This window comes from Schistocerca americana, chromosome 5 (genome assembly GCF_021461395.2).
Source record: "Schistocerca americana isolate TAMUIC-IGC-003095 chromosome 5, iqSchAmer2.1, whole genome shotgun sequence".
In the NCBI taxonomy this organism is placed as follows: domain Eukaryota; kingdom Metazoa; phylum Arthropoda; class Insecta; order Orthoptera; family Acrididae; genus Schistocerca; species Schistocerca americana.
Window position 1 is genome coordinate 432689223 of NC_060123.1, and position 20986 is coordinate 432710208.

The window sequence follows — 20986 nt, forward strand, 5'->3', positions numbered from 1 at the left end:
TGCAGTACTACATTTAAAAATTAATTTCCCTTTCAACCAATTATTTCTCCAAAATGTGTTAGCTTTTGGGAATGGGAAGGGGGTTGGGGAGGGTGGCTGACAGTTGGGAGAGAGAAGCAGAAGTTTCATAGGACAGTAATGTAGCACCACTGAGGTCATTTTGCCTGCAGGTGTAGACTGGACTGGGAGGGGGAAACATAATTCGTTGGAGACTGATAAGCTTGTGATGAGACTAGAGTAGGATGTACCGAGTGGGTCTACCTGTCAAGTTTGACACCTGCGTTTTCTGCAGGTGTATGACCAATGAGGCAATGGTAATGGGAGTAGGTGCATACAAGGATGGAACTTTTTCCAGGAGAAAGTACACTTTACCCAGGTGAAGGTACACTTTTTCGTGTTAAGTAACAATGTACTTTCCCCTGGAGCTGTAAAACTTATAAATTCTCCGAACAGCAAACGTTTTATACACTGGCTTAGAACTTCCTGGCCTTTTACGAAATGAAACGCAGCAAGAAATATCGTGTTTTGAAAACATCATGAGTGCAGCAATATGTACACTGCATATTTTTGTATTACGAAAGTGTAAATATGAATTCCACCAAAAATTGCATGGTAATTTCCAAAGCACTGAAATAAAAATTGCACTGCGTGATGCACTTTTGTCAGCCAATCACAGCTCACATCACATGATCTTATCAGCTAACAGCAATGTCATTGTTAAGTAGCACGAATGCACAAACAGGTAAAGTTAATGGTTTAAATTAATATACACATAGTATAGCTCCAAGGAAAGCTAAGGTTTCAAATATAATTTTTTTAAAGCAACTGTTACCCTTTAAGGTATATCGAACACAGATATGTTGGTAAAAGTTTTGTAACAGCATGAATGGCTAGTCTTCTGCACCTCAAATTTTTCTTACTGGCTGGTCCCCAAAGTAATAAGTTCTGAATGAGAGTCAAACACACTGTGATTTAAGAAATTCACCACACATTCTCATACATAACATAATTTATCCATGTAAAAGGAAAGTTACTTTGAAAGGAATGCTTCTCAAACCACCATTTGCAATATTTTCCAGTGAACTGCTAGAAATGTAAACAGATGTGACATCAAGCACATCAAAAGCAATTTTTTGTTACAGAATATTGCATAGCCTTTATTCTAAAGCCTTTGACACACATGCTGTTGGCAAAGGCTTTGTTTTATTGTAGTAAATGGTGCATTTTCCTTGCGAACTACACTTCCTTTGTTGTTGTCTTATTCTCTCATTTGTGTTTTACTGCTGCAGTATTATTCTACAACAGTGGGATAAAGTAAAACTCTCTGTTAACAGTATCAGTTCTTACCAATGAAAATTACAAAAAATTAACTGAAAAAGAAAACAATGAAAAAATTCTCAGAATTCTAAAAAATTCATGGGTTTTTCCTCAATGAAAAACTTTGTTCCCCCCCCCCCCAGGGGGGGGGGGGGATGTGTACACAATCAGATTGCGTACATAGGGTGGGCAGCAGAGTACCACTTCGGAAGGGGTGGAAAGGATGTTCCTCATTTGCTATGGATTGAACATAGCCTAAGATAGGACATAGCATGGACATGGACAAAATATAAACATGAATAGGGGTCAACATAATCTAACAGCTATTGTAATACAGATAGCACTGTGCATTTGATGCTTATTGTTTCGTTAAAGTGTCAAATAAATAAATGAACACTGGACATATGTTGGTCAAATTATTTACCAAGACAAATAATGACATTACTAAGCCTTAAAAAAGTGTCTGCGGCATAAGTTACAAGTTGGTGAATGGAAATTTGCACTTATATATTTAAGGAACTGCACTTTTCTTAATACCATTTGTTTACTATTAGCATAGAAAGGATTTTTTAAAACCTGATTATTTTGTCTGCATCACTTCAAGTGCAAATCAGATATCAAAGTACTTTCCATGTATTTTCATATACAAGTACTGCTGATTGACACACACAAAAGTAGAAGCAACTATCCTAGCTTTTGGAACTGTTAGTTCCTGCCTCAGGGAAAAAATAGTGATTGTGAAAGGTTAGAAAGAAGGGGAAGGTCACTCCAATTTCTGGTTGAATGGGACCCTGCTCTTTTGTGTGTGTCTCAGCGGTGCTTAGAATTGTGCCTCTTGAGTAAGTTCGACCACTTTTCTGAGACCTTGTTATACACTCATCATACAGTGGTATTGATAAGTTGATACGTACACAAACAAGAACTTAAAAAGTAGTTCACTTTATGAGCTTTGATTCATCTTCAGAGTACTATGACAACAATGGACATCTTGTGCTCTCACCGTTGTGTCTCTCCTGAAGAACAAGGGTTTGTAATTTGTAAACTAAGCTACCATGCTACATTTTTGATCTGGAGGAAAGATTTTTGTCTTTTATGTAAATTACATTTTCCCCTCATTACGTATTTATGATAGCACTCCAAAGTGAAGATGATTAAAACGGGGAAAAAAGTCCATTAGCTGTACTTGCACACACTTAAACCTATACCTTTATTTTGCAAGAGAGGCATTAATCTTTCTGTATATTTTATACTACAAAAATCGCAGTTCACTAATTTATCGCCAGAAGTGATGTGTTGTCTTGTGTGACAGCAAATCAAGTTTAAGTTCTATGATTGTTTTAAGCACATCAGCCAGTTTATTCCCTATGTAACATGAGGTAACCTCATTCACTGTACCTACCAACTGATTGTATGTTGTCATATTCCATGCCAAGGTTATCTGCATACCACAAATTACTGTGCTATATGCAACTATTTTTCAAGTTTTTCCTTTTTTTTAACTCTCACACATAATAATCTAAAATTAGTTTACTTCATTACATGAGCATAAATTGGCAAACACTCTACAGGACTTAGGAAGAGGAAATCAGAGGATAGTCGAAGGCTAAGTAAAGATCACATTTACTGTTTATCATGTACAAACAAATTATTTCATAACTTATTACAAATACCTCCCTGTAACTTACTGAGAGGTAAAATTCACTTCAGTTCTTTCATTATTGTAGATCAACAGTTCCGTAGCCAAGCACCAAAGTGAATTGATTTAGTAGATAAAGCAACAGTATATGAGCCACTATGCTATATCTTTTATCACCTCTTCAACTTCCTCCTTTGTAAACATGTGAAACAACTTGTCTGGAGTCATCGTCATCACTTCCACATTTGTTGAACTCAGCTTTTCTTCCATGACTTGCTTCAATATTGTCAATGCAGCATTCAGTGCTTCTTTCAAAGTCATTGACTGGGACATAAAATAAACAAAATTATTAACAAGAAATACATTCCTTAGATTGACATGACAATGGGGAACGTAACAAAACAGAAGACAAACGGGTAGCTTTGAGATGTGAAATAGGGAAAGCAGCAGAGAATCACCCAGGTAAGAAGACAAGGTCTAGTAGGAATCCTTGGATAACTCTGGAGATATTGAATTTAACCCTTACAATATGGGACGGAGGGAGGGAGGGGGGGGGGTGTACTTCGTGCCCATCTTTTGACAATTTGCAATCAAATCAATTACTTTATATTTTAAAATTATGAAAAAAATATGTATTACTTTTAATGAATAATTCTACCTGATTCCATAAGCGTTTTAAATTTTCCAATTAAACTTAACACAAAAATTTAAGTGCTTGTAGTAGATGTCACTTTCCCCAATGAATTTCGTATTCAATATCATCAGTTTAAGGTCCTTCCTTACACATCAATACCTCTTTAAAAAGTACGTTGTAAGTATAAGTCAATAACAGTTAACAAAAATCTGCATTTTTTAATTTTTTTAGGGTGGGCATAAAGTACAGCCCCACCTGGTAATGCAAATTATAGAAAATGCCTTGTTATTGCTAGGGTTAACTGACGAAAGGAGAAAATATATGTAAGTGCAACAAATGAAGCAGGTGAAAATGAATACAAATGTCTAAAAAACAAGACTGGCAAAAAATTCAAAATGGGTAAGCAGAAATGACAAGAGGAAATTTACAAGGCTGTAGAAGTTTGCACTGTTAGGGGAAGATAGATGTGGCATACAGCAAAATTGAAGAGACCTTCAAAGAAAAAGAGAAGAAAATGTATGAATTTAAATCATACATTATAGATGTTAGGTAATGGATATTATGTTTTTACAACAATAACTGGTAATATTCAATCATAATTTTTGTCCTACACACAATGCAACATGCTTCAAGAGACAATGCTCTAATGTATTGTTGAGTTGTCTGTAGGATGAAAAGTTACAGTTGAATGCTACCAATTATTAACATAAAGTGTATGGATATCAAGAGCTCAAATGGGAAGCGAATACTAATCAAAGATGGGAAAGCCATGAGGTGCAAGGTATATATATATATATATATATATATATATATATATATATATATATATATATATATATAGGGTCTATGAAATGGCAAAAATTGAGGAAATTGTTACAGAAGAATTAGAAGAAGTAGGTGAAGATGAGATGGGAGATATGACACTGCACGAAGAATTTGACAGAGCACCAAAAGACCAAAGTGGAAACAAATCCTCTCCAGTGGATGACATTCCACCAGAATTACTGAGATCATTGGGATGCAGCACCAACCAGTCTTCGGACTGAAGCCCACAACAACAACAACAACAACAACAACATGCACTTGATTATTGGCCATTACAAAAGTTAGGGGAAAAAAGATAGAGCTCTAAATGTAAATTACAAAATACTACATTATAGTGTACTTACTATCACTTTACAAAGGCATTACAATTTTTGAAGTCCTATTATCTTAATATGATTTGTAATGTAAAATATTATGGCAAAGGCAGTTAAATAAACAGCTGCTATAAACTCAGTACATAAAGCACAGGAACATTAACAATTTAAGTATCAGGAGTCAATGGGGATTGCTTTACTGAAATTTTATCACAGTTATAATGTAAATATATACAAGATTATAAAAGAAGTCTTGCTGTTGCAGTGTATGAAAATAACACTATTTAGGTCAAATAGTTTCTGATCCTTAGAGGCTGAGATCGGCAAGCAGGCCTAGACAGGGTGCCAACAGCTATTCTCAAGGAATGCACAGACAGTATACAAACATCACCAAATAATATAATCTTTTAGCTCAGGTAATTTTCCAAAGTATCTAAAGTGGGTACGAAATGTACCCTTATTAAAGAAAGACGATGTTCAAAATATGGCACAGTACAATCTAATTTTGCTTCCAAAGTAGCATGAGTATAATATCAGCCATAACAGGGTTTACAAAAGTGGTACTTGAAGTTACTGACAGGAACAACTGTATTACAAACAAATTTGTCCAAGACTTCTGACACTACTGACCATACAGTACTACTAAGAAACTACAAGTACTGCTTATCAGACAAACTCCAGAGTGATTCCAATCATACCTGTAACATAGGAAGCCTACACTTCAGATGATGCTAAATTTTAGCAAAACAATTATTGTACCCAAAACATTAAGACAGCTGTTTCTTCAGTTAGTGTATGGGGTCAATTCTGGTTGTAATCTTAGTCAAAGACTTTCCAGGCAATGTAAGGCATGACGAAATAAATTATCTTTGTTGGTGACAGCGAAGTCACTGATCAAATGACAAAGTAGCACCATTATCAGGGTATGAGCATAGTGGAGCAGGTACATGAATCCTGTATCACCCCAAGGTCCTAGGGAGGTGGTTTGCTGTTGCCTTCCTCCAACCTATAATGAAGTGTTTGTGTGTGTGAATGACAAACGAGGGCTTGTGCAGTGCAGTGTTGGGTTCGTTTTGTTCAGGATGAAGAGAACGAGGAGGGTAAAAGCTGGTGCTGGTACACAGCCTACCACTCACAGCTGGGGCAAAGGGGATACCACACTAAAATGTCAATAATGTCCTCATCTGACAGAAGGACCACCGTCAACAGTGTCACATGCCCTCGCTTCACGAGATATTTAACTCAGGACACTGGGCAATAAGGAACATTACACCACCATCTGTCCACTTTTCATCAGCCAAATATATTGGGAGTGAAAATTTCCCATCACCAGGATTTGAACCGGGTTGCCTCTGAGTCAAGCACCATTGCACAGACATGCACTGTAACCTTGGCTACCGGTTGGCATACACTGCTGAATGTCTTCCCTTATTATCTAATGTGTGAAAGGGGTCAGAGCTTAGTGGTCACAAAAACCGTGGGGACCAGCAATTGGTCATACTCCTTTCATCTGACACTTTTCTGCTACATTTCCTCGATTCACGGGGAGCACTTGATGACTAATCTTGTCGTTGTGACTACAGAAGAGCGAGGTACACGTCTTCTGTTATTCCTTTCATAAAGTCTGAAATTTTTTCAGCTTCTGTTATATTTGCATTTTCAACATGGTGTAGAGCCAAAATATTCTGTATGAACAGGTGTGTTGTTTCCCCGAGACACTGGACCCTGTTCTTCAGCTAAGCAGACTTCCTGCTGGTTGTCACTAAATGTTTTCTTCAGTTGGCCTCAAATTTGTCCCACCTATTGAGCTACTCTGCATTGTTCTTGACCAATGATGATATGCCGTTCAAGTAACATTGCACATTTACAAAACACAGCATGTCATCCCATCTGTTGGTGACTCAGTCAAACCTTTTCAACCATTTTGTTGGGTCCTGACCAGTGCCTGAGGACAACATTGATGGATGCCTGATGTGCAGACAACTTACTGCTGTTTTGGAATTCATCTGTCTCCTGAATATATGGGTCTTGTGTCATTCATATTCTAGTCCCTGCTGGGATAGGTGGTGGCTTTTACATTGCTTAATTGGAGCCATGGTGATGTAGATGGTGTGAAGTACCCAGTGTCTCCACCAAACAATGCGATGTCAAAATCACAATAGAGTCCAATTCCCGAGGCTGGCTCGTTAATGAAGCACAACAGTGTGTAAGTTTATTACTGACACAAACATACAGCCAGACCTGCATTGGCCTCCTGGATGGAGAAGTGTGCTGTTTTTTAAACAAACACTGAATATTAAAAATCACAAGTATTTATGCAGCCACCAATATTCCAGATACACAAACATTACAAACATCACACACATAAGGCAAAGAGCCTGGGTTCAAGTCTTGGTCCAGTACACAATTTTAATCTGCCAGAACGCGCATACACCACTGTACAGTTTCATTCAGCAATAGTAATACTATTTATGTGTACGGTATTAATTTCAAATTAATAATAATGACAAGAGAAAGAAAAAGGGACACCTATGGTCGGATTTCAGGAGCATGCAAAGTAAAGCAGCTGAAGAGTATCACAAGTGATAGGAGTGGACAGTATTCTGAACATGAAGGCGCTCAACTTTCGCAGTTGGTTATAAATACATGCTTTCCACATGTGTTAAATTAAAATCATGCACTCCAGTTCACTAGAGGTACAACCATTACAAGGGTGAACACTGGGGTGAAGTGAACAATGTGAGCCATTGGTAATTTTTTGAAGTATGACATCACATGTTGTGCTCATGACACCTCCAAAGCTCCAGTTGTAGATATCACTTACGATTTGTTTACAATATCTCATTTAGATACTGTGTGCCCCAAAGCAGTCATTCGATGTTGTGGCTGGTTCGTATTCAATCAGTCATACTGTGTAGGTATCACTTATAATAGCATGTAACATTTGTTTTGAGTTGCTGTTATTAAATCCTGATTCTAGTTGGGTTTTAAGAATGATGGAAATGGGATTAGGTGGCAGAGATGGTGATCTACTAAGGGTAAGGTTATTTGTGTCACACTGTATGAGACTTACTCACATTTATAAAAATTTTATAACCTAAAAAAGTAACATAATTAACTGTTTGTTTGCAGGTAAATGGCTGCAGCCATAGTTTGCTGTTCGAGGAACCAAAACAAAATGACATAGTCCATTGATACAGTAAAGTTTTGGGCGATAATTCATTTTTGGCAGCCACAGAAAAGTCATTGGGAAAGAAATCATTGGGATTGGCCTGACACAGTTACTAAAGTTCTGTTGCTGCCTAATATGAATTACCACACAGTAATAATAGGCAACACCACTTTATTGTGGCTCCAACAGTGGCAGACTACAGCACTGTGGCACAGGGATTTCCATGTGTACCAAAACTGCAGATTAGATTAGATTAGTTTTTCGTTCCATAGATCCATGCTGAGGAGATCCTCGTGGATGTGGAACGTGTCAATATTATTATTATTTTTTTAACCTGAAATAACAATACTAATAGTATGAATACATACATCATTTGTTTCTATTAAAAAATTCGTCAATGGAGTAGGAGTTGGCCACTAGTAAGTCTTTCAGGCTCCTTTTAAATTGATCTTTATTTGTAACTAAATTTTTTATGTTTGCTGGCAAATTATTGAAGATGAGTGTTCCTGAGTAGAGGACCCCTTTTTGAACTAAAGTAAGTGCTTTTAAGTCTTTGTGCAGATCATTTTTGTTCCTGGTATTGTATGTATGAACTGAGCTGTTTGTTGGAAAAAGAGATATATTATTTAGGACAAATTTCATTAAGGAGTAAATATACTGAGAGGCAGTGGTTAGTATACCCAGTTTTTTGAAGAGGTTTCGACATGACGTCCGTGAATTTACTCCACAAATAATACGTATTACACGCTTTTGGACTCTGAAAACTTTTGTTTGACTTGAAGAGTTACCCCAAAATATTATACCATATGACATTATGGAATGAAAGTAGGCAAAGTATGCAAGCTTTTTCATTTTTATGTCGCCTATGTCTGCTAACACTGGAATTGCAAATACAGATTTGTTAAGGCGTTTCTGCAGTTCTGTGGTGTGCTCCTCCCAACTGAATTTATTATCAAGTTGTAATCCCAGGAATTTAAGACTGTCAACCTCTTCTATCTGCTCTTCTTCATACTTTATGCATATGCTGGGTGGAAACCTCTTACAGGTTCTGAACTGCATGTAGTGAGTCTTTTCAAAGTTTAATGTCAATGAGTTGGCTTTAAACCATTTATTAATATCCATGAAAATATCATTAGCAGATCTTTCTAGAACTACACTCGACATACTATTTATTGCAATACTTGTGTCATCTGCAAACAAAACGAACTCTGCTTCTGGCAGTGTAACTGATGAGAGATCATTAATGTACACAAGAAAAAGCAATGGCCCTAAGATGGATCTTTGTGGGACACCACATGTAATTTCTTCCCGTTCTGATGATGACTGATGACTTAATTCACTAGTCCCTTGTACTGACACCCTTTGTTTCCTGTTAGCTAGGTATGACTTGAACCATTTTGCAGCACTGCCCGTGACACCATAGAATTCTAATTTATTTAAAAGGATGTTGTGGTTCACACAATCAAATGCCTTTGACAAATCACAGAAAATACCTGCTACAGGCAAACAAACAAAAATAATAATAATAATTATGTATTTAGTACTAATCTTAAAAGAGTTATAGAAAAAGTAGCCCATATAAAATTATTACCTGATTTCTGTCAATAGTTCTTCATCATATATTTATTTCAAAATTAATGTAATTAAGATCTTTGTGTGTTTTCTCACCAAAAAACCTTCAGTTCTTGCTTGTCTGTATTTGTTCTAGTAACAGTCTTGTGTTGTTGGCAACATCAACTAAGGGTTGTTCTTTGAGTCTTCTTTTACTAGCATGTTAATGACTCCATTGATCTACTGGCACAACACAAGCCTTTCAAGTTCTCACTACATTTACATACATACTCTGGAAGCCACCGTACATTGTCACTTCCTTTCTTGTTCCATTCACAAATGGGGACAGAGATAAATGTCTGCTTATACACTGTCCTATGAACCCTAGCTTCTCGTCTTCACTGTCTTTATGTGAAATGTACATTGGTGGCAGTAGAATTGTTCTGCAGTCAGCTGCAAATGCCAGGTCTCTAAATTATTTCAATAGTGTTTCACGAAAACCAGCACCATCTTCCCACCAAGGATTTCCATGACTTTATGAAGGTTCTCTGCAACACTTGCATGTTGATTGAACCTACCAGTAACAAATCTAGCCTTCTAGTTCGACCTGACAGCGATCCCAGAAACTCTAGCAGTACACAATAATGGGTCACACTACTGTTCTATATAGTCTCCTTTATAGATGAGCTACACTCACCTAGAATTCTCCTAATTAACTGAAGCACACTATTTTCCTTCTCTGCAACCAAAGTTATGTTTGTTCTACTTTACAACATTGTGCCTAGATATTTAATTAACGTGACTGTTTTTAGCAGCACACTGATGCTATTCATCTGCATTCATTTACATTTTTCCACATTTAGAGCAACCTCCATTCATCACACCAAATAGAAATTGTGTTCAGGTCATATTGTATCCTTATGCAGTAACTTGACGATATTTTCCCCCACGTTAAAGCATCATCAGCTAAGTCACAGATTGCTGTTTGCCCTACACATCACACCACTTATTTACATAGACCACAAGAGCGGTCCTATCACACTTTCCAGGATCAGTCCTGACGATACTCTTGTCTCTTACAACACTTGTCATGGAAGATGATAAACAGTATTCTATTACTGAAAAAGTCTTCGAATCATTCACATATCTGGGAACCTATCCCATACGGTCAGACCTTTAACAGTCTGCAGTGGGGCACTGTGTCAAATACTTTCCAGAAATATAGGAATATGCAATCTGCCTGTTGTCCTTCATCCATAGTTCATAGGATATCATGTGAGAAAAGGCCAAGCTCATTTTTACAAGAGTGGTGATTTCTATTACTGTGATAATTCAGGGACAGAAGTTTTTCAATTTCAAAGAAATTCATTCTATTCAAACTTAGAATATGTACAAGAATACTGCCACAAACCAATGTTAAGGAAATTGTGGAGTCACATGTGCTTTTTTTACAGCTTCTTGGGACTTTCATCTGGGCAACAGATTTGCATTAAATGCAAGAAAGATTGGGCTATTGAAATGACATTGTTTTAAAATTTGTCATTTTTTATGGTTAAAACAGTGACAGCTTAGATCTTAGGCAAATAGTTTCTTTACAGAGGGTATTTAAGCAAAAAGTTTTGCCAGGAAAAAAGAAAATTTGGATATTATTTAAAATTTTTTGTAAGTTCCTAACTCAATAACAATTTCTTGAATGGCTTTTGTTGATCAATCACCTTCAGAAAGTCTCCTTACAAAGAGTTTGCAGATTTACATTGTGGCTGACCTCCCACCAGCAACAAATTTCATGAAAACTGATCAGAGCCAATCATTGGCAATTCCATGATATGCACAACATGACTCAAGAGAATGGAATGTGACACACACTGAAATACAGGCCTCGTTAGGTGTACTGAAGACTGCACGAGACTTGATTTTGAATAAAGGACTGTGAAACAGATCTGCTACCAATGCAATCCATAAAATTTGACTGAAGCCTAATAACAGGCTTTATCAAATGGTGTAAGCAACAGTCAGCTGTTTGAGACTTCAATGATGTACCAAAACTAATAAAGGCAGTTTTGTTCCAAAAGCACGTTCAACAAAATTAATACTTGTTTCTTTGGAGGAGGAAGAAATTAGTGTTTAACGTCCCGTCGACAACGACGTCATTAAGACAGAGCACAAGCTCTGATTAGGGAAGTAAGTTGGCCATGCCCTATCGAAGGAACCACCCTGGCATTTGCCCGAAGCGATTTAGGGAAATCATGGAAAACCTAAATCAGGATGGCCTGACGCAGTTTGAACCGTCGTCCTCCCGAATCCAAGTCCAGTGTGCTAACCACTGCGCCACCTCACTCGGTGCGTTTCTTTGGTTACACTGGGCATATTGCGACCATTTCTTTAGAGGATCGACAACTGACAGTAATGGTATACAACAATTTGTCACAATTGATTGGTGAAATTACGATAAACAAACAAAAATACAACACAATTCTTTGTCATAGTGTCAATTGTGAGATTACAGACACATACAGGCACATGCGTGCTATTTTGTGACGCAATGAAGCACAAGTCCTGACAGACAAGAACAGCTTGCGAGGAAGTAATAAGGGGAGCATTCTGGCAAGCAGAAATGCTCTCAGCCTCTGCTATTGGGAAAACTTGCAGGCCACGAAGTAAGCTGGCTGGCAGATTGGCAGCAAGCAATCCGCAGCACTATTACTAGGAGTGGCTTTCCTCAGGAGAGTGGCTGTTGCAGGTAAGCATGTGATGTGAGGGCGTCGCCATGGCGGAAATTCAGAGGCCACAAATTATTTCACAACTGCTGCATAAGTAAAATCCGTACTAATGAAGACAGAGAACAGGCTATGGCAGCATAAGAAAGAGAGAAAAAAAAAGGCTAGGAAGCATGATTAAACATTCACTGCGTATATACAACAGTATGTTAGATACTGATGGTGGAAGAGATGAATGTACTCAATTCCTTCAAAAATTGCTACCTTTTATATATCTTAAGTGATCTTAACGAACAAAGGTAGTGCTTGAGCAGCACTATAGGAAAACAGCTTCGGAATTTTTATTAAAGCAGCACAATTTGTGTTATGAGCCAGAATGTCTGTTAGAGGACTAAAAAATACATTTTATTGCAAAATAAATTGCGAAACAATAAGATTAGTGGCAGTATTTGATATTACACTAAAATAGCTATCTGGGTCGAAGTTTTATTCTCATTAGGTTTAACAAGTAAATGATAATGATGTCCATTCCATAGAAGATGCAAATAAACCACAAAACAATACCCCAGAAAAAAAATCAATGTCATCACAGAAAATAAGTTCAAATCCCCCCCCCCCCCCCCCCCCCCCCAAATTCATTTGCAATAGTTTTTGGTGCAATAAATTTGGTATAATTTTATTTATAATAAAGTTTATGGAGAACCAACAAAAAAATTATTTAGTATTTTATCTATCTTAAATGTCTTCAGCAACTGTAGTTGAATGTCGAAATAATCAGTAACCAGTTGCTTAAAAGAAATTTCTGTTATGCAACTGGTTGCTGATTATTTCAATACTTGGAAAACATTATGCAAATTTTCTGATAAAGAGACAATAAAAATGCTATTTTTAACAGCTCAAAGGAATCAGTGTGCAAGAGCAAGTCATGAAAGTATTTAGATGTGTAATTTTTATAGCAATATGTACAGAACATTTAACTCTGTGGGTTTCGCAATTACAGATCAAGTCTTTATAGGGCAGCAGCAATGTAGGCCTGGATCAGTTGCCAAGGATCAGTGAGTGAGGATGTGCACTGATAAGAGCGGAATGTCAGTCACTGTTAAAATGTTTTAGACAACAACTCTAGTGCTTGTAGAATTTCTGATGGGTAGTTGCGCTTGTGGACTAACTCTGAACAGCAGAGCTGTGTTAGAGTTGGAAAAATCTGTATCGATCCAGGATTTTAATGCTTAGCTACAGCGTAGTATTCAGAGAATTGTGAAATTCCAGCATACATTACAGGACTTTTAAAAATTACCCACAAACCTTTTTTTCACTTTAAGTTTGAAAACCAATAGGTGAGCTGAACTTAGTACACTCTTGATTGGGCATGTAAACTCGTTGTTGCACTCACAATACTAAGCAAAGGTTTGATAAAGTAATCACTGTTTGATAAAGTAATCACTAAACAGAACCCAGCTTGTGTTATGGACATCAAGTTGTTTTTACAACTGAAACCCCACCTGTAACTAATCTACGAATTATTTAGAAATAAAGGAGGTGACTCACCTGAAGACAGAAGCACTGTGTCATCAATAGGTACACAAACAAACGGCACAGAGCTCGGCTAGCTTTCGAAATGTACTCACTGCTTCAAGCTTTTCGGAAAAACGAATGCATGCGCGTGCACACACACACACACACACACACACACACACACACACACACACACACACACACACACACACCTGTATTGTGGCCAGTAGACTGAGCACAATGTACGGAGGCAGACTTGTGATTCTTTGAAAAAGGGAGCCAACCTCAGGATCTTTTGTTTGTGTACCTATCTAAAACATGGCACTTCTGCCTTCTGGTGAGTTGTCTCCATTATTCTAAAATAATTTGTAAATCTCAACCACCACTTTCCGTAACTTCATGGCAGATTAAAACTGTTTGCCGGACCAAGACTAACACGGAACTTCTGTCCACCAAACAGTTTTAATCTGCCAGGATGTTTCATATGAGTCTACTCTCCACTGCAAAGTGAAAATTTTATTCTGGGAACTTTCCATACAAGCTGTCAAACTACAGGTTCAACAAGTTGGAAAAAAATCACCAAATTAATACTTCACTGTGTGTATTCACTTGATTTATTGCCCAATGACTTCTTGTTGTTCCCTTTATGCCCAATAAAAAAAGTGTCAACAGCAGTTTTCATCATCTCATAAAGCTGTTGAATTTATCCAAAACTATGTTTCTGAAATAGTCAAAGTCTGGAACACTAAGACAAGGCTTAATTTATAATGCCCCAATAGATGCAAATACTTTTTCTATTATGTGTCACTCGAAACAAACATTCTGAATTGTTCTACACTATGTACACTGCAGCAAGGAAAGCATTGCTATCACCACAAATACGTCAATTTGAATGTTGTTGGAAAATAAAAAAAACTCAAACCTACGAGGGTCACTCCAAAAGAAATTCACACTATTTTTTTTTAAATCCGAAATCCATCTTTTATTCTACATGTTTAAAAGTTTTAGTGTGTAGATACATCCTTTAGGAACAATATTTTCATTTCTCCACATAATTTCCATCCCTCTCAACTGCCTTATGCCATCTTCGAACCAGCGCCTGTATACCTGCACGGTAAAATTCTGGACCAACCTGTTAGAGCCACTGTTTGGCAGCATGCCAAAGGGAGTCATCGTCTTCAAACCTTGTTCCACAAAGAGGGTCTTTCAGTTTCCCAAAGAGGTGATAGTCACATGGAGCCAGGTCAGGGCTGTAAGGCGGGTGTTTCAGTGTTGTCCACCCAAGTTTTGTGATCGGTTCCATGGTTTTTTGACTGACATGTGGCCGTGCATTGTCGTGCAACAATAAAACATCCTGCTTTTGCAATGTGGTCGAACACGACTCAGTCGAGCCTGAAGTTTCTTCAGTGTCGTCACATATGCATCAGAATTTATGGTGGTTCCGCTTGGCGTGATGTCCACAAGCAAGAGTCCTTCGGAATTGAAAAACACCGTGGTCATAACTTTTCCATCAGAAGGTGTAGTCATCATCATCATTTAAGACTGATTATGCCTTTCAACGTTCAGTCTGGAGCATAGCCCCCTTATAAAATTCCTCCATGATCCCCTATTCAGTGCTAATATTGGTGGCTCTTCTGATGTTAAACCTATTACTTCAAAATCATTCTTAACCAAATCCAGGTACCTTCTCCTTGGTCTGCCCCGACTCCTCCTATCCTCTACTGCTGAACCCATGAGTCTCTTAGGTAACCTTGCTTCTCCCATGCGTGTAACATGACCCCACCACCTAAGCCTGTTCGCCCTGACTGCTACATCTATAGAGTTCATTCCCAGTTTTTCTTTGATTTCCTCATTGTGCACGCCCTCCTGCCATTGTTCCCATCTACTAGTACCTGCAATCATCCTAGCTACCTTCATATCCGTAACCTCAACATTGTTGATAAGGTAACCTGAATCCACCCAGCTTTCGCTCCCATACAACAAAGTTGGTCGAAAGATTGAACGGTGCACAGATAACTTGGTATTGGTACTGACTTCCTTCTTGCAGAAGAGAGTAGATCGTAGCTGAGCGCTCACTGCATTAGCTTTGCTACACCTCGCTTCCAGTTCTTTCACTATGTTGCCATCCTGTGAGAATATGCATCCTAAGTACTTGAAACCGTCCACCTGTTCTAACTTTGTTCCTCCTATTTGGCACTCAATCCGTTTATATTTCTTTCCCACTGACATTACTTTCGTTTTGGAGATGCTAATCTTCATACCACAGTCCTTACATTTATGATCTAGCTCTGAAATATTACTTTGCAAACATTCAATCGAATCTGCCATCACAACTAAGTCATCCGCATATGCAAGACTGCTTATTTTGTGTTCACATATCTTGATCTCACCCAGCCAGTCTACCGTTTTAAAGATATGATCCATAAATAATATGAACAACAGTGGAGACAGGTTGCAGCCTTGTCTTACCCCTGAAACTACTCTGAACCATGAACTCAATTTACCGTCAACTCTAACTGCTGCCTGACTATCCATGTAAAGACCTTTAATTGCTTGCAAAAGTTTGCCTCCTCTTCCATAATCTCGTAGAACAGACAATAACTTCCTCCTAGAAACCCGGTCATATGCCTTTTCTAGATCTATAAAGCATAGACACAATTGCCTGTTCCCTCATAACACTTCTCCATTATTTGCCGTAAGCTAAAGATCTGGTCCTGACAACCTCTAAGAGGCCTAAACCCACACTGATTTTCATTCAATTTGTCCTCAACTAATACTCGCACTTTCCTTTCAACAATACCTGAGAAGATTTTACCCACAACGCTGATTAAAAGAGATACCTCTGTAGTTGTTACAATCTTTTCTGTTTTCATGTTTAAAGATTGGTGTGATTACTGCTTTTGTCCAGTCTGATGGAACCTGTCCCAACTACCAGGCCATTTCAATTATCCTGTGTAGCCATTTAAGACCTGACATTCCACTGTATTTGATGAGATCCGACTTAATTTCATCCACCCCAGCTGCTTTATTGCACTGCAATCTATTGACCATTTTCTCCACTTCCTCAAATGTGATCCTATTTCCATCATCATTCCTATCCCATTCTACCTCGAAATCTGAAACATTACGGATCGTATTTTCACCTACATTGAGCAACTCTTCAAAATATTCCCTCCATTTGCCCAAGGCATCCACAGAATTCACCAGCAGTTTTCCTGATCTGTCCAAAATACTTGTCATTTCCTTCTTACCTCCCTTTCGAAGACTGCTAATTACACTCCAGAATGGTTTTCCAGCAGCTTGACCCATAGTCTCCAACCTGTTTCCAAAGTCTTCCCAAGATTTCTTCTTGGATGCTGCAATCATCTGTTTGGCTTTGTTTCTTCCTTAAACATAACTTTCTCTGTCTACCTGAGTTCGAGTATGTAGTCATTTTTGATACGCCTTCTTTTTCCTTTTACAGGCTGCCTTGACTGTGTCATTCCACCAAGCTGTTTGCTTCATCCTACTTTTACACACTACTGCTCCAAGACATTCTTTAGCCACTTCTAGTACTGTGTCCCTGTCCCTTGCCCATTCCTTTTCCAATGACTGTGTGTGGTTTTTTTTTTTTTTTTTTTTGGGGGGGGGGGGGGGGGGGGGATTTGCATGATACCACTCCATCGATTACCTCTTCGTTTCTAGTGAAAAATGATGGAGCCATGTTTCATCACCTGTCACAATTCTTCCAACAAATTCATCTCCACCATTCTCGTACTGTTCCAAAAGTTCACTGCATGCTGTTTTTCTTGTTTCTTTATGAGCCACTGTCAACATCCTGGGAACCTACCTGGGACAAGCTTTTAACGCCAACAGTTTCAGTATTCTGCAAACACTTCCTTCCCCTATCCCAACATAGCGTGACAATTTGTTCACTGTGATGCGTCTGTCAGCAGTCACCAATTCGTTAACACTCTGCACATTGTCTGGAGTGTGTGCAGTACGAGGCCTGCCGCTGCGAGAACTGTCCTCAATATTGCCATGCCTGCTTTCATCACATAACCTGCTTGCCCACCGACTAACTACTGTGATTGACAGCAGAATCTCCATACACCTTTTTCAATCTCTTGTGGATGTTTCTCACTGTCTCGTTTTCACAGCACAAGAATTATATGACAGCACGTTGCTTCTGACGAACGTCAAGTGTAGCAGCCATCTTGAAGACATGCTGTGACGGTGACACACAAGGGAACAGGTTGAGCTAAGTTTGAAAACAAGCGGGAAGGATGTATCTACACACTGTAAAACTTTCACACATGCAGAATGAAAACTGTATTTTTACAAATATAGTGTGCATTTCTTTTGGAGTGACCCTCGTATAAAAGCAAATATGGCAGTTAAGTGGATAAATGAAGTTCTGATGGAAGATGTGAAGCAGAGCAGACAGTTTATAAAGCAATATTGTGTTGTAAATTAAGAACAAAACTATAACTCATTACCTTATGATAAACCTCCTGCAAGTTCTGCTGGGCACCTTCGCTACCTGAGCCTATGGCTTTTGCTTCGAACTGAACAAAAGTCCCCGAAGGATCCATATGAAATAGCTGAGGGCCTTTCTCATCACAGCCAGCAAATAAAATGGCTACACCAAATGGACGACTCTACACAAACAGAAAAAAATCAAGTTACATACTTCTCTGACACTACTAACAAAGTATCAACTGGTAATCGTAAATAATCTGATCATTACCATGGCACCTCCATCATCATCTGAGTCACCAAACTGAATGGCAAGGTTGGACACAGCTTGAGCAACTGATTCTACACTCATCTTCTCATTATAAATAAACCAGTGATTCTGACACTCTATCCTTGCACGATCCAACATTGTCCGTGAATCTGCCATTAGCCCACTGACAGCACAACCTGCCTCATAACACCCATATTTATATAATTACTGTAATAATACACAATTTGTAATGAAAAGTGGTTTTCCACCTACCTATATGTTTATCCACTTCAACAATCTTTTCAATTGTTGTTGGTTCCATCAATGGAGATGTTATACGTTTTTCTACAGCCAGAACAACACCTTCTGAGGTGCAAATTCCAATGGCTGTAGAGCCCAATTTTATGGCTTCAATAGCATATTCAACCTAAAAAATAAGTTCAATACAAATATCAGTCATGCAATATTTAATTCTTCCTCATTAAGGGCCAAGTTGTAGTCTGTTGGTTGCACAGGTAACCATCAGTTTACAAACTGAAAGGTCTGGCTTCAACTAGCAGTTGGTTGCGGGATACTTTCTAGTATTTAAGATAGCTTTTATTGCAGAGTGAAAGAGGAAATCTGAATAGTGTATACCACAAATTACACATCAGGCTAAGTTCTTTTGCAGCAAGATGTCAGGTTAAAGAAGACAAGAAATCTGAGCTATGGCAGGTAGGAAGAGTGTGAATTCCTGTCAGTTCTGCAGTGCATCACGAAATACTTTTGATTTTGAACCAGTGGCTCTGGGCTCACTACTAGTCAGAATCTACTACATGTTCAACATTTCACCAAACTGATACCGTAACTAATACAACTCTCTCTGTGAAGGGGCAGTACAATGGTTTGGTTTATTAGTATCATTTTCTGTATGTCCACCACTAGGTACAATCATGCAAGGGGACTAGTAGGACTATTTCTAGAGAAGAACCTTCGTGTCAAGAGCAACTTTATTATAAAACTTCACTCAAAAATTAGCTATGAGGATGACGTGTATGCTGTATACAACTACTTACAAAAACTTGTGAATTAAACGCTAAGGTAAATGATGATGATGAAAATATATGGTGCAGAAGCTTTCAGAGACCCATTCACACTTATCTACTAATGAGAAACTTACAAGGCGAAGTGTGTGTATGTAATTACCAAGTGTATATTGTCGGGAACAAGCACAATTTTAATCAGTCTATAAGAAAGCAGACGATATTTACAAGCAAGTAGAACTCGCTGAATGAATATAAAATCCACTTGGTTAGAGTCGCGACAAAAATGGGGAGAAGAAATCATATTCCTTTGTGAATATCGCATTCCAATTGTCGCAGTCACATCAATGTATTGTTTTATTTTCCCATATCTTTCCTGAGTTTCATTACTTCAGTATTCACTTGAAAATTTGGCAAAATTATTTACCACACATTACAAATTTCGTAAGCGACATGAATCAACATTTAAAAGAAAAGACCGCTCACAGAGGTCCACTATCAACATACATTTACACAAATTATAACGAATTGTACAGTGATTATATTACCTGGAACAGTCGTCCTTCGGGTGAAAATGTGTTAACACCTCTATCGTACTCCGACCGTGTCAGAAACATCTGAAAACAAAATCATGAGAACCCACAAACTTCGACAACCAGTGAATGACATTTTTTTTCGGGACTAGAATGAAGTATTCCATTACTCCACACATTAACATAACCATGGAGCATAAAACGGGATTTCCGGTAACATAAATAAAATCGGAAAATAAATAACTAACCTTAACAATTCAAATCAGTTGCCTTACGCGTCAAAACTCAAACAACCTAGTCACTACAACCAAAGAATGATATGTGGAGCAGTTGCACAGTGTTTCACGATAACAATTGAAGACTACAACGAAGATCTTTGACTAGATAATACTACCATGAAAATATCTATCATCTACTCCGTTAATTTTACAATAATTTCATAAAATTTCTTTGTATTTTCCATTATTTTGTTTTTGGAATACATCAGGTTATACATAAATTCAATCATATGTTCTCATTTTAGCATTAGGCTATTCCGCGCTGTTCCCTACAGATGTGAAAGTCCCATATCAAATTTACATTGATCCTGAAAACAAATGATCCATTATTACATTTAATAGCTCGTTCGCAATTGCTATGAGTCGCTAAAATGAGTACGGTAGAACTGTCGTCCGACTCAAATCTGTCGATTTGGTTGTGGTGACAGACTGATCTGTAGCATCAGCTGAGGTCTACGTTATGTTGAATGCTGAAAATTTGTTGCGAATTGGCGAAGCCAGACAGTGAGAATGGCGAATAAAGGTGGCGACTGATTGACCTGTAGCGTAGCCTAATAGTTTCGATCGAGGCATATTTATTTGGTCACTTTCAACCAAGCGCCAATTGTATCATACTTGTTTTAGTTGTTCGGAAGGAAGTTAAAATATTCTAACCTCCTCGGTTGTTCGTCAATTGCACTTCTTTCTACACGATGGCAAATTTCGGTGCCGATCGGGTGAGCCGATCGGTTGCGCTCTTTGGCCTCGGGTCTGCAGCTCGTAGT

At 38.1% G+C, this 20986-nt stretch overlaps 1 protein-coding gene across 1 annotated transcript; it reads right to left on the reverse strand.

The window, feature by feature from the left end:
• Positions 1 to 2921: 2921 nt before the first annotated feature.
• On the reverse strand, positions 2922 to 20240 carry LOC124615526 (proteasome subunit alpha type-5). The gene is made up of 6 exons (XM_047143486.1): positions 20193 to 20240; positions 19960 to 20028; positions 18663 to 18816; positions 18411 to 18586; positions 18160 to 18321; positions 2922 to 3277 (listed from the first exon to the last, which is right to left on the reverse strand). The coding sequence occupies exons 2-6, from the start codon at positions 20026 to 20028 to the stop codon at positions 3110 to 3112; spliced, it is 729 nt and encodes a 242-aa protein (XP_046999442.1). The 5' UTR covers positions 20193 to 20240; the 3' UTR covers positions 2922 to 3109.
• Between the last annotated feature and the right edge of the window lie 746 nt (positions 20241 to 20986).

Coding starts and splice junctions, on each gene's coding strand:
- LOC124615526 (XM_047143486.1), bottom strand. CDS start 20,028: ATGTTTCTGACACGGTCGGAGTACGATAGAGGTGTTAACACATTTTCA. Junction 18,817..19,959: donor CCGAAGGACGACTGTTCCAG/GTAATATAATCA, acceptor CTTATTTTTTAG/GTTGAATATGCTATTGAAGC. Junction 18,322..18,410: donor ATGATGATGGAGGTGCCATG/GTAATGATCAGA, acceptor CTGTTTGTGTAG/AGTCGTCCATTTGGTGTAGC.